The 12,672-nt window shown below is 45.2% G+C and overlaps 1 protein-coding gene across 1 annotated transcript; it reads left to right on the top strand.

The window, feature by feature from the left end:
* The first annotated feature begins 6,437 nt into the window (after positions 1-6,437).
* Positions 6,438-12,255, top strand: st8sia3 (ST8 alpha-N-acetyl-neuraminide alpha-2,8-sialyltransferase 3). Its single transcript, XM_012820311.3, has 4 exons — positions 6,438-7,242; positions 8,713-8,835; positions 9,296-9,853; positions 11,557-12,255. The coding sequence occupies exons 1-4, from the start codon at positions 7,079-7,081 to the stop codon at positions 11,837-11,839; spliced, it is 1,128 nt and encodes a 375-aa protein (XP_012675765.1). The 5' UTR covers positions 6,438-7,078; the 3' UTR covers positions 11,840-12,255.
* Positions 12,256-12,672: the final 417 nt, after the last annotated feature.

A 12,672-nucleotide genomic window follows, 5' to 3' on the forward strand; every position in this document is an offset into this window, starting at 1 on the left:
TGATGGCTCAGTGAGTCAGATGTTTTTAAATGTTATCAGTGTGCTCTTAGCAGTGGGATAACATGCAGCCCTTATCAGAGGGAGATGGGGGGGGGGGAGCACCAGAGGAATGCGATAAGGAGTTGGCCAAAGTTGTGGAAGGTACACAGACAAGCCACCAATATGTCAACCATTGGCTATTGTACGGTGCTGCTCAGGGATCCCTGGGAAGTGATGCAAATCCAGGCGTTTATCGACATCTAAAACACGCTGGTGTCACCCATACCCTGTGAATATGAGAGAAGGGTGCCAACGCTGAGAGATAATATTTGTGCTGCTATTGATCGGAGTAATTTTCTTATGTACTCTCTCTCTCTCTCTCTCTCTCTCTCTCTCTCTCTCTCTCTCTCTCTCTCTCTCTCTCTCTCTTCTGTATCTGTGCTACTAACCTCTTTAATCATTACTTGTTGCCACCTGGATCCCGTTTGAGCAGTTGCAGTTGCAGTTATCTAAATGTGTAACGATCTGTTTATTTTAATCAGGAACTTACATACACATTTCACAGGAGACATTTACATCTACACTAACACCTCCAATTGTAAAGTGCAGCAAGAGCATCATTTGCATACACTCCCTATGTCAGTCAGTTTGGCCAGAAAACAGGGATCTCTCCTCCACTAAAATGCTACGTGACTCTAAAATCGCAGGCTCTTTCAGCAAAGTTTCACAATAAATGATTATTACGGTAAGTAAGGTAAGGTTATTCAGTTCTCCACAGAACGCCTCTTCACTGATATGTTTTACTTCGTCTGAGCCCACACATTAGAAAGTGATTAATTAAAGATTAAATATTGTCCAGATGGAGGGTAGCTAATAGCACAGCTCGAGTAGCATTAATTACACGAACACACCACAAAGTCAAACAATGTCTCAGGGGATGCCATGGTAACCAGAGGTGCAATGACGCATCCTTGACCCGTTGCCACAGACACAAGAGCAAAAGCACACACCTAGTTTATCTCTAGTGCGTGTGTGTGTGTGTGTGAGTGTGTGTGTGTGTGTGTGTGTGTGTGTGTGTGTGTGCATTTGTGTGTGTGTTGGGGGGGGGGGGGGGGGGGGGAGGGGGGGGTGCAGGAGAGCTGGCGTCAGTGATGGCTTCCCCTGTGTCAGTGTGGCACCAGTGATGAAATGCAGTGTGGAGAAGACAATTGGCGAGCTGCAAGACGATGCATGGGGTTGGGGTGAGTCAGGGGGAGCTGAGACTAAATGACTTCTCATAATGGGGAGAGATCTGTTATGGCCAGAGAAAATGAAGCACACTTTTAAATGGACCCTGCTCTGAAAGGACAGAGTGCTATGTGCTCCACTACCACTGAGTGATGAGTCCCCATAATGAGTCTCTGGAAGGAAGGCACAGTTACTTTCTTCAGCTAAATGTTTAAAATGCAGAGGAGAGACACTGCACCAAGGCCTTTGAGGACAGCTATGCAGAGCCTTGTAAATGAAGACAGGCAGGTATGAGCAATGATTCATCAGCAAGTAAGATAGACTCCATAGAATTGCAGTTTTGTGACAGAGGATCGCTAACAAGCAGACGTCCTACACGCCTCTACCCAATTTAAATGAGGAACATGAACCGCGGAGTGAAGCTGTACTCAAAATACAATAACCATTAACCCAATTGGGGTGGGGGGAAAAAGAATCACCCAACTATTGTCCTGAAATAGAGAGCAGTACCCAGTGGTTGCACACTACAGGACAAAATTTGAAATGAACTTTCCATATCATTCTCCCTCTCCTTCTTTAATTGCCAGGGTTCCTGTGGGAGCTGGTGTGGGGGTGTGTAAGATCCTCCCCATCAGATGAGAGCAGAGGCCCCTCTACATCCCTGCATCCTCTCCTCATCCGAGAAGTCATGAAGAGTGAGATTACATTTCTGAAATGAGCTGAAAAACGAGTCAATGGCGGCGTAATGTCTCATTCCGCTAAGGCCTGGGGGCTCCGAACGCGATGCTTATTAATTTGGCTCGAAGGGGCTGGGGGGTCTCTTCCTGCAGAAGAGTGTGTCAGCTCAGCTCGATAGCATTTCAGCTCTGCTTCTGATTGGAAGAGCTCTCCCCAGCTCTGTCTTCTGCTTAACTTCAAATGATGCCTGTCAGAGCCAATACCTCAGAGGCTCCGCTCGCTATCGGCCACGTGGCTGCATGCTCTCAACCGCTATTTTATAACCTATGCCAGACACGGAGGAATATGTGGAGCGATGGAATATAGATTCTATAAACAAGCACCAGAAAAAGATGGGTGCAATTGTTGGGTTGTTATGACTTCTGCAGAAGTGAAGGGCAAAGGCATTTGTGAAACAATACAGTTTGGAAACAATACAGCAGCTGATATCCCTGAATATGAGGAAAAACAACCAGAGCAACTTCATCTCAGACTCATAAATCCTGTCTGAAAAGTCCCTGACATTGACAACAACAAAATGTAAAGCTGTCTCACCCCGGGAGATTAATGGGTCTTTTCCGTATGTTTAACCACTTCTGTGCTGTGAACTCACTTTCATTTTTTTTCCCTCTCCTCCTTCTTCATCTCCTCCTCCTCCTCCTCCTCTCTCCCTCTCCTTCCCCCCAAACTCATTTAATGAATGAGTTTTTCCCCTGCGAGTCTGGGTGATTGATACTGGTCAGCTCCACACATGCGGAAATTGATCCGGAGTGACTGCAATCAGGACACGGCTCCCTGGTCAGTGTGTCGCCTAGCAACCACAGCTTCTGGTGAACAGGCGGCGCATCCGCCCTGCCCCCCCTACTCCTCCTCCTCCTCCTCCCCTCACCTCCTGCCTCCCTCCCCCCCCCCCAATAGCACCACCCCCACCCACCCTCTCTACTCCGCTCCGGCCCCACGCTGACTGACCTCTGGGCCATACATCAAAAACACCATGAGCATCTCCACTGCTAATGTGGCTATTCATCTTTCCCACGTCCCATCAGAAACGGCCGGCGTTTAGCCCTGCGCTCGTCCGGCTCAAGGCACTGTCCAGCGGCCCTCTGGCCCATGGCTCACGTCGTTTGAGCTGTCTGCACAAACTATGACAGATACACACACTGCACTGCCCTGTCTATTGTCTGTGACGGTTTCCATTTATTGAGGGGGAGGGGGGGGGGGGGGGGGGATTAAACTTCACAAAATGAAACTTTCCCGGCGAAATAAACTCCACTGAATCCTGAAGACACATTTTTCCAAATCAGTGTCTGAAGTCACAGAGTCCCATTATTGATCTCCTTTGTGCCAATTTTCATCAATATTGGTTGGGTGGTTTTTCATCTCTGGCCTGTGCCCTTCAGACATGTTTGAACAGCACCATAGGAATACAGCTCAGTTGAGACGTTACAGCGGGACAGTACAGACAATGCACTCCATGGGGCACCGCCTCCTTCTCCAGTCAAACTAGGTGTATTATGCAATTAGGTGAAACTGAAATCTCTAAGGAAACATTCAGATGGAAAGAACGTTTCAATTGTCTGTAGGTATGCATGTCTGTGTGTGTGTGTGTGTGTGTGTGTGTGTGTGTGTGTGTGTGTGTGTGTGTGTGTGTGAGAGAGAGAGCCGCTGACTCTGCGGCTGTAGTGTACAGACTCCCCATAAGAAGTGTAATTTCACGCTCCTCTGATTGAGACACAGCCAGCACCGCCCACCGCACAATTATGAAGCAAACTTCAGAACTGTTCATCTCCAGCTGCCATCGATAGCCCTTAATAGCAATTGATTATTAATTGCTTTCTTGAGAGTTGCACAGTTTTTAAATCGAGACTTTTTTTTCGGTTGCTGTTGAATGTTGTGTTTAGTTTTGGTAACCTATGGACACCAAAGAGGAAGTAAGTAGTTGTGATGGTTTTGTTCAAATAACCATGAGCAATGATTTCATTCTGTATCACAATGACAATCTTAAATGGACAGAGGCACGTTTACAGGTGTAATTGTGTCTTTTTAGTTTATTAGAAGTTGACCGTGATGAAACAAGGATGCTAACAACCTCACCATGCTGATTGGACCTTTGGTAAGAGACCTTTTGAATCATGTTGTGGTATTCTGTTATGGGATTTGTTATGTCCACCAGACTTATATATACAGTATATAAATATATATATATTCCAAAAACAGGGACAACAAAACACCTCTATAAAAAAACAAAAACAAATGATGACCTTGTGTGTTACCCGTTTGGCTGGAGAGCTGTGGCCAGGTCATTAACCCAAATGGGCTAATGGACAATTCATGGCTCTTTGATTGCCCTCTCTTCTTCCGGCCCATTGAGCTCCGAGTCCATCTGACAGGTGCGTCAGAGCGTGGCCAAGGCCTAATGCTGCCTGCTGCCTCCCTCCCTGTGCACTAAGAGTCAGAGCGTGGCCAAGGCCTAATGCTGCCTCCCTCCCTGTGCACTAGGAGTCAGAGCGTGGCCAAGGCCTAATGCTGCCTCCCTCCCTGTGCACTAGGAGTCAGAGCGTGGCCAAGGCCTAATGCTGCCTTCCTGTGCACTAGGAGTCAGAGCGTGGCCAAGGCCTAATGCTGCCTTCCTGTGCACTAGGAGTCAGAGCGTGGCCAAGGCCTAATGCTGCCTCCCTCCCTGTGCACTAGGAGTCAGAGCGTGGCCAAGGCCTAATGCTGCCTTCCTGTGCACTAGGAGTCAGAGCGTGGCCAAGGCCTAATGCTGCCTCCCTGTGCACTAGGAGTCAGAGCGTGGACAAGACATGGGAAGAGTGGCATAGAGAAGGAATGATACAGACAGGGAGAACAGGAACAGAGGGAGAGAGATAGAGAGAGAGAGAGAGAGAGAGAGAAAGGGAGCGTATAAAAGAATGCAGTAGTTATGAAAAAGTTTGGGAAGAAAAAGAGGAGGAAAGACACTCAGAGCAGAAACGTTGTAGTGATAGGGGAGGATGACAAGTGTGTCAGAATTCAAACTTCTCAACTTCGTGGTCTTTATCTGGGCCGTCGCCTAATTTGGTTGAAGTTTGTTCTGGTTCATGTCTTGTGGTCTCTCCCAAGCCTATTAACACAGACCCCATTTCAAAGTTTTGATGCCACTGACACCAACATGAAGTGTTCCCTCAAGCACCTCAGCTCATCTTTACACTAAGTCTCTAATTCACACATTGCTGTATGCAGTCTCGCATAGGAAACACGTATCTATACCTACACAATTAACCCTCCCATGAGTGATGGCAACATTTTAGAGTAGGTATACCGCTTACCCATTTTAGATAGGGTATACCGCTTACCCGTTTTAGAGTAGGTATACCACTTACCCATTTTAGATAGGGTATACCGCTTACCCATTTTAGATAGGGTATACCGCTTACCCATTTTAGATAGGGTATACCGCTTACCCATTTTAGATAGGGTATACCGCTTACCCAATTTAGATAGGGTATACTGCTTACCCATTTTAGATAGGGTATACCGCTTACCCAATTTAGATAGGGTATACTGCTTACCCATTTTAGATAGGGTATACCGCTTACCCATTTTAGATAGGGTATACTGCTTACCCATTTTAGATAGGGTATACCGCTTACCCTTCCAGGCTTTGCTGTTGACTAATAACAAGGGTGCATTGTTGTGGTCAGAAGTTAAATGGGAATCGGATGTCTTAGCCCAAACACGGCAAGGAGGGATCACGCTGTGGTGTGAAAAATCAAGATCTTAGTTTAAAATCAAGATTATTATTGTAAGGGTGTAACATAACCTTAGGGACAGGGAGAAAGGGTAAGGTCCCAGCTGAAATGCCACAGCCCATTATTGCAGAGAGGAAAAGGGGTCCAAATGTTTGACAAATGTTTGTCTTTTCACCATTCTGGGCATCAACAAAAAACCCCAAAGTCTTTAAAGAGGCATAGCACCTTGAAGCAGATATGAAGACTTTTGAGCAGTCAGTACACTCTCTGCGCCACTGCAACTTCTCTTATTGTGGGACAGGGATCATAACAAACCCAGCTGGAAAATGATAGAAAGGAAGGACGTTTTAGAGGACATCATGAAAACATGACAAGACCTCATGGCCGACAGAATGAACTTTACTCTTCTCTTTCTACTATCCAAAATGACATAACATGGCTGGATCTCTGTATTTTGAGAGGAGGGGACCATATTAAGTTATAAACGTGTGGTGGGGCCATATCATTTACTGTAGATGCCAGCGATTGAGACTGAAATTTAAAAATAGTTTCATTTTAATCTTGATAGATTCTGAGTAATAAATGATGTGAGCCATGGTGTTGCATATTCATGTTAATCATATGTTTTCAATTGGGGTAATAGTATTTGGAGAACTGACTTAAAACGTGAAACGAAAGGTAGAGACCCTTCGAGTGGCCCCTTACAGTGGTTTAAAGTGACCTTGGACTAATGCACTGACAAACACTAAAGCCCGTTTAGCAGCAGCATTGCCATGTATGCTGTAGGTTGTCTGTTACCGTCAGCACTTGCTGTCATAAATGACATGCCAGATTTATTTGGCGTGACTATCTATTTTGATACAAATCTGTTCAAACGAGCGGTCTCGCTATACTGTAGATGCACCCGCATGCATCAGCATCTACACCATCCACATACGCGCAGGCTTGCTGTGCCGGGGAGACTTAAATGTTGCAGATGTATACAGAGCACGCCATAATCCACGCAGGCTTGCTAAATGTAACCCTTTCCTGCCCGGAATGACTCCGCCTTGAGAGCATGTTGTTTATTTCTTTGATTTTTGCGATAGGTTAGGTCTCCTTTAAAAATCCTACGGCGTCAATTAATTGGATAGGAAAAGGCTTGCATCTCGCTGAGACATTACACTCATAGCATTTATCTTCCGCAACGGGAAAACGGAATGGCAACTCCCCTACGATATGAGGACGAGGATGCGGAGGCTGAGCAAAGACGAATTATCCAAACAAGCAGCTGCCATTTCGGTGAATCTTCCACGTCCGATCTCTGAGGTGATGTGCCGGAGGACGTCGAACACCTCATCCTAAAGTATGCTCGTTTACCTTCTCCAACTACGCGACGTTTTCATTCTTGGCGGCGCATAAACAGGGAATGACAACACGTCAAGATGGTCCGCATCATCAGTGTGCTGGGTCTGATCATGTTCAGTGTGGCACTGCTCATACTGTCATTGATCAGCTACGTGTCAATAAAAAAAGATTTCATCTTCACGGCCCCCAAATACGCGAATTCGGGTGGGCCGCGGATGTATATGTTTCATGCCGGATTCCGGTAAGTGTAAAAAACAGCGAATGGTGTATATGGGCGTAAACCGTTAGTAATCGTCGTTATATTATACTCTCAATACATTAACGTGATTGTACACTGTGGATAACACGAGGATTACGCTCAATTGCGTTGTCTCGTTGAAAAAAAACAATTTGCTGTACAAATCTTATCCCTGGTGTTAATCTTTCCATGCGCCTGTGTCATACATGGGTGAATTTAAGGGCCTTCTCTCGGTTGTAGCCTGTGTCCTGTCAGATGGTACAGACATTCCAGCTGATGCAAAGGATGTCTCACTGAAAACCAGTCATTACATACTAGACTTTTGCTCAGTAATGTGGTGACCGTGTCCTTACACCGATTGGCGTTTTCTGACGTTTGTTTCCTTTTTACTCACCCCAAAAAAATACCCAGAGACTCATTACGAAAACATAAACAAGGACCGAGCATATGGCTAAAGACAAGACACGACACTGCCTTATTGTGAATCTTTCAGCACTGGGCCTGTGCAGTCAGTGAATCAAGATTTTGGGGCTTGTATCCAAGCATCCCACACGCAGGAGCTGTCCTTGGTCCTGATTTACACCTCTGACAGGTTCATTTCCTACCAGTGATCATTTCCTCTTTGTAACAAGCCAAGGTTATAGTATATGACGGTAGCCATTTTGCTAAAGCTTTTGAAGGAGTGGATTCACACCGGGTGGTGTCTCTGTGTTAGGGGGACGGTGTGTGTGTGTGTGTGTGTGTGTGTGTGTGTGTGTGGGGGGGGGTACTCAGTGGTCCATCTGCCCATATGCTACCTAATTCTGCTGTTTTGCTGACACTGCAAATTATGTGTGGTTTAAGGCCTGGTGTGTTTAATCAGACTGGTCTGGTGTGTTTAATCAGACTTTCAAAAGCTTTCTTATCAGTTCTCATTTGAGAGCTTTTCTGAAAGTTTCGATTCTTCTTTGAAGCGAACACCAATATTCAAATGAGTTGGGCCATCCACAACTCACGCAACATTATAAGTAAATGTTATGTGATAAAAATGTACATTTATAACTGTCATAGTGAGTATCAAGGGCCCGTTTGCTAATGGCATTTCATTGATATCACATGCAGATAATATCATAACATTCTTTACAAAGTTTTTCAGTTTTACCCAACCCCACTGAGAGAGAGTGTACGAATACGGAGGAAATCAGTCAGTGTTACCAAAATAGAACAAGGTCTTACAAATTGAAATGGGAAACACTACCAAGCACCTACACTAAAAACAGCTAGTTAATTAGCTGGGCCATCGACTAGCCTGGTCATTGACTCTCACAGAGCAGGGGGTCGGAGCTGTGTGGACTGGTTGGCATTGATGAGCACGGCCTCTAAAAAGCTTCAGCCCCATGACATCAGAGCAGGGCTTCCCTCTGAAATGAAAAAGCAATTAAGTCCAAATAAAAAAGAAAACTAAGAGCATTGTTTCCTTATTTATCTCAACAGGTCCCAGTTGGCTATGAAGTTCCTGGATCCTGCATTCACGTCGCTCAACAATGCCCTGAATGAAGATCTACAGGGCAAGACATCCGAGTGGAAGTTTAATAGGACTGCATATTTAGAACAAAGGTGGATTGACTTTTCCATACTGCTTCAAATCATGAGCAACATTACCTTAACCAAGCATTAATCCCGCCCCCCCCCTTAGGTTGAGCCTTAATACAGTCCCAGCCCTCAAATGAATTCTAACTGAACTAAAACTGAATGTTCTCATATTGTCTTGTGATGTGTGTGTATTCCACTAACCATACACACAATAATCCATTAGGATTTAATGGCATGTCTTCATGAAGTCTGTAAAGAATGTTCATATAGACGTATTGGGCCTGTGTGTTGACAGTTCAACCCCTTGACCCAAATCTTTAGTTCATCCTCTGTTTTAGAAAAGTGCATTTTATTGAAGACACTTCAATGCCAGACTTCAAGAACTTTCAAATGTATAAACATTTTACCACATTCACTGCCATTGTTATCAAACACTCCCAACATATCCAATTAACTAAGGATCTTTTTTTTACCTTTCTTCCAGCAAAGAGATTGCTCAGTACATAGATGTCCCGAACAACTTCACCCTCACCAAACGCAGCGTGCGTGTCGGGCAGCTGATGCACTACGATTACTCCAGCCACAAGTATGTCTTCTCCATCGGGGAGAACTTCCGCTCGTTGCTGCCTGAACTCTCGCCCATCCTCAACAAGCGCTACAACACCTGTGCTGTCGTGGGCAACAGTGGCATCCTGACCGGCAGTCGCTGTGGGCCCGAAATTGACAAATTCGACTTTGTTTTCCGCTGCAACTTTGCTCCGACCGAGGTGTTCCGCAAGGACGTGGGCCGACACACCAACCTGACCACCTTCAACCCCAGCATCCTGGAGAAGTACTACAACAACCTGCTGACCATCCAGGACCGCAACAACTTCTTCCTCAGTCTGAAGAAGCTGGACGGGGCCATCCTCTGGATCCCTGCCTTCTTCTTCCATACCTCGGCCACCGTCACGCGCACCCTTGTAGACTTTTTCGTTGAACACAAGGGCCAGCTGAAGGTGCAGCTCGCATGGCCAGGCAACATTATGCAGTACGTCAACCGGTAAGACTCTCTCTCTCTCTCTCTCTCTGACAAATATCTTGGTCCTCAGCTGGGACCTTAGGCTCCCAGGCTCTTCCCTCCCCTTGAAACAGTAGCTATCTGTGAAAAGAGAGTGTCACATGATATGCTGTAAACCTTGAAGCATAATCTGCAGCCATGAATTGGAGCTATAACACACATTCCATCAATGGTCATTTTTGTTCTTCTATTGGAGTATATTTGGAATGCCCTGCTTTTATGATCAAACAACTCTGCATAGGACAACACATTATTAGGCATGTCCCCCTAAGGTTTGGCTTGACAACAGTGAAAGAGTATTCTTTTGCATGAAAAAGGGCTTGTTATTACCACCAACTGCCTACTGATGAGTAACCGCATTTGGCCCTTTGCTTGATGGCCCGTGTGCTGTGTGCACAGTGTGGACAGAAATTCAGATTTCACTGTCAACACACAGGCTGTGTGCCTTGTATGCAAGGAGCAGGAATGGCATTCGTCACAGGAGGCACTAAAGGAGAGTGCAGAACAGTGCAGCTTGTGCAGAGTGCCGTTTTGATTGGTAGCAATAAATACGCTCCTTACTGCTTTTCAGTTCGTTCTCCTGCTATCAGTGAAGGATCACTGACTGTTTACTGATTTCATTCTCAAAGCACAGCACAATGTTCAGCAGCAGCAAAGACATGCCACAGATCTGGTATCTCAGATGTGTCAACAACAGCAATGCCGTGCTCCAGCACGCAACAGGCAGTGTGTAATTAGCTTGCATGCTAATGCTAATCTTTTTTACAGATGAGCTGGCACAGTTAGCACCACCTCACAGCCTCAAAGCTGGCTAATAGGGCTAATACTAACACCAGCATCCAGTTAAAACATTACTGAACAACACTTAGAGGTCTAGTCTGTGTCAAATAGATGAATGATAAGCCACAACTGATAAGCACTAATATTATTTGTGAACATTTAATAACACGCATTAGGTTAATAACACACTGGGCAAAATATATTAATGGTATGTTGTTACTGTAATGATAAAGGGAGAGACAAAGACCTCTCCAGTAGATAAGTGATGTCTGTGAGGGGAGAGTTTTGGGAAAAGACATAGTTTACAAGCATATGAAGAGGGGCTTAACTTCCTGTCCGTGCAGTCTGCCACAAGTGACTTCTTGTGCTGAGCAGTAATCTCCCACAATCCCATTAAAGCAACCTGCTACGACAGAATTACTCCTCTTAAGAGGCTCATTGTGCCTTAAGACACCTTAAGTGTTCATTGTTGACGGCAATTTTATGGTTTCTGGAAAGTGGTAAAATGTTGAAAAGCCGGTATTGGATTTCTGGCTCCGTTGTCGTCACGCACCCAGACAGACAGGCAGAGAGGAGTCTGTGTAAAGACTGAAATAAAGGACTAAGGACACACACTCTTCACAATCACACATACAAACGTGAACCTGAAGAGTAAGTGCTTTCCTATCAAAATGCACTGAATGAGTTAACCTGGCCATCAGCTGAGGGGAGCCTAAAGTAACTCAGTCACATGGTAATGTAGCTGTTGACCTTGGCAGCCTTGAGAGTGCTTGCTACAATAACAACTGCCCATTGCCAATATCATTTTTACAAAATGTCTCATATGATTGTAAGTGTAATGTCAGATGTATAGAAAGCCTCACATGTTGGTTTTCTGCCCCCCCCCCCCCCTTCTCTTCTTGCAGATACTGGAAAAACAAGCAGCTGTCTCCCAAGCGTCTGAGCACGGGCATCCTGATGTACACGCTGGCCTCCTCCCTGTGCGACCAGATCCACTTGTACGGCTTCTGGCCCTTCGGCTGGGACCCCAACACGGGCAAAGAGTTGCCCTACCACTACTACGACAAGAAGGGCACCAAGTTCACCACCAAGTGGCAAGAGTCTCACCAGCTGCCCACCGAATTCAAGCTGCTCTTTAAAATGCACACAGAAGGGCTTCTGAAACTCACACTGTCCCACTGTGCTTAAGGAGTTTCTGATGAGGAGGGAGGCAGTGAGAGAGAGAGAGAGAGAGAGAGAGAGAGAGAGAGAGAGAGCCAGAAAGAAAGATAGGAAAGAAAGACAGACAGGTCTCTCATCCTTTATCCACTCTATCCAGCCATGCCCTGCCCTGACAGGGGGGAAGCAGAGTCATGCAGTCACCGTCCTCCTCTCACTCACAGAAATAGCAGCAAGCTGCAAAAACTGGAGCGCACGTGAAACAACAGGGGAGGAAAACAATATCAGCAAATTTATATAACGTCAGCCTGCATATCCACTCCAGCTTTTGGTTATTTGCTGTGGATCCCCTAATATACAGAGAAGTATATATGCAACGGAGGAGGCCAGCCAAACAGAGCTTTGGGTGTAGAAGGGAATGCAGAAATGTTATTTTCATTTATTTATAAAAAAAATATATATAAAATAATAAAATATTTTAAAACTAAATGCATTACTCTCAGCTACAGTGGTACTGTGAATCGGTGTAACTCATCACTGAACATTTCAGTTTATAGATGTAGAATGTTTGCAATCATTTGCTTTCAGTTTCCTCGTCAGGACCAAATCATGCATATAGATTGTAAAACTAAATTACACAGAGATAACAACTATACATCTTCAGAGTTCCTGCTGGTATATAACTTCTGAACTTACTTGAATTCCGTGAAAACTGGAAAATAGAATGGAAATGTACATTAACAAAAAACGGCATGCATTATCCGCATGCTTCAGTAATCCACATATGGTTCCAAGGGCCATTAACATACAACGATGGTTCTATTTAGATTATATGTTACAATAGATATAGACAGTATACCCCT

The sequence above is a fragment of the Clupea harengus genome, chromosome 12 (genome assembly GCF_900700415.2).
Source record: "Clupea harengus chromosome 12, Ch_v2.0.2, whole genome shotgun sequence".
Taxonomy (NCBI): Eukaryota; Metazoa; Chordata; class Actinopteri; order Clupeiformes; family Clupeidae; genus Clupea; species Clupea harengus.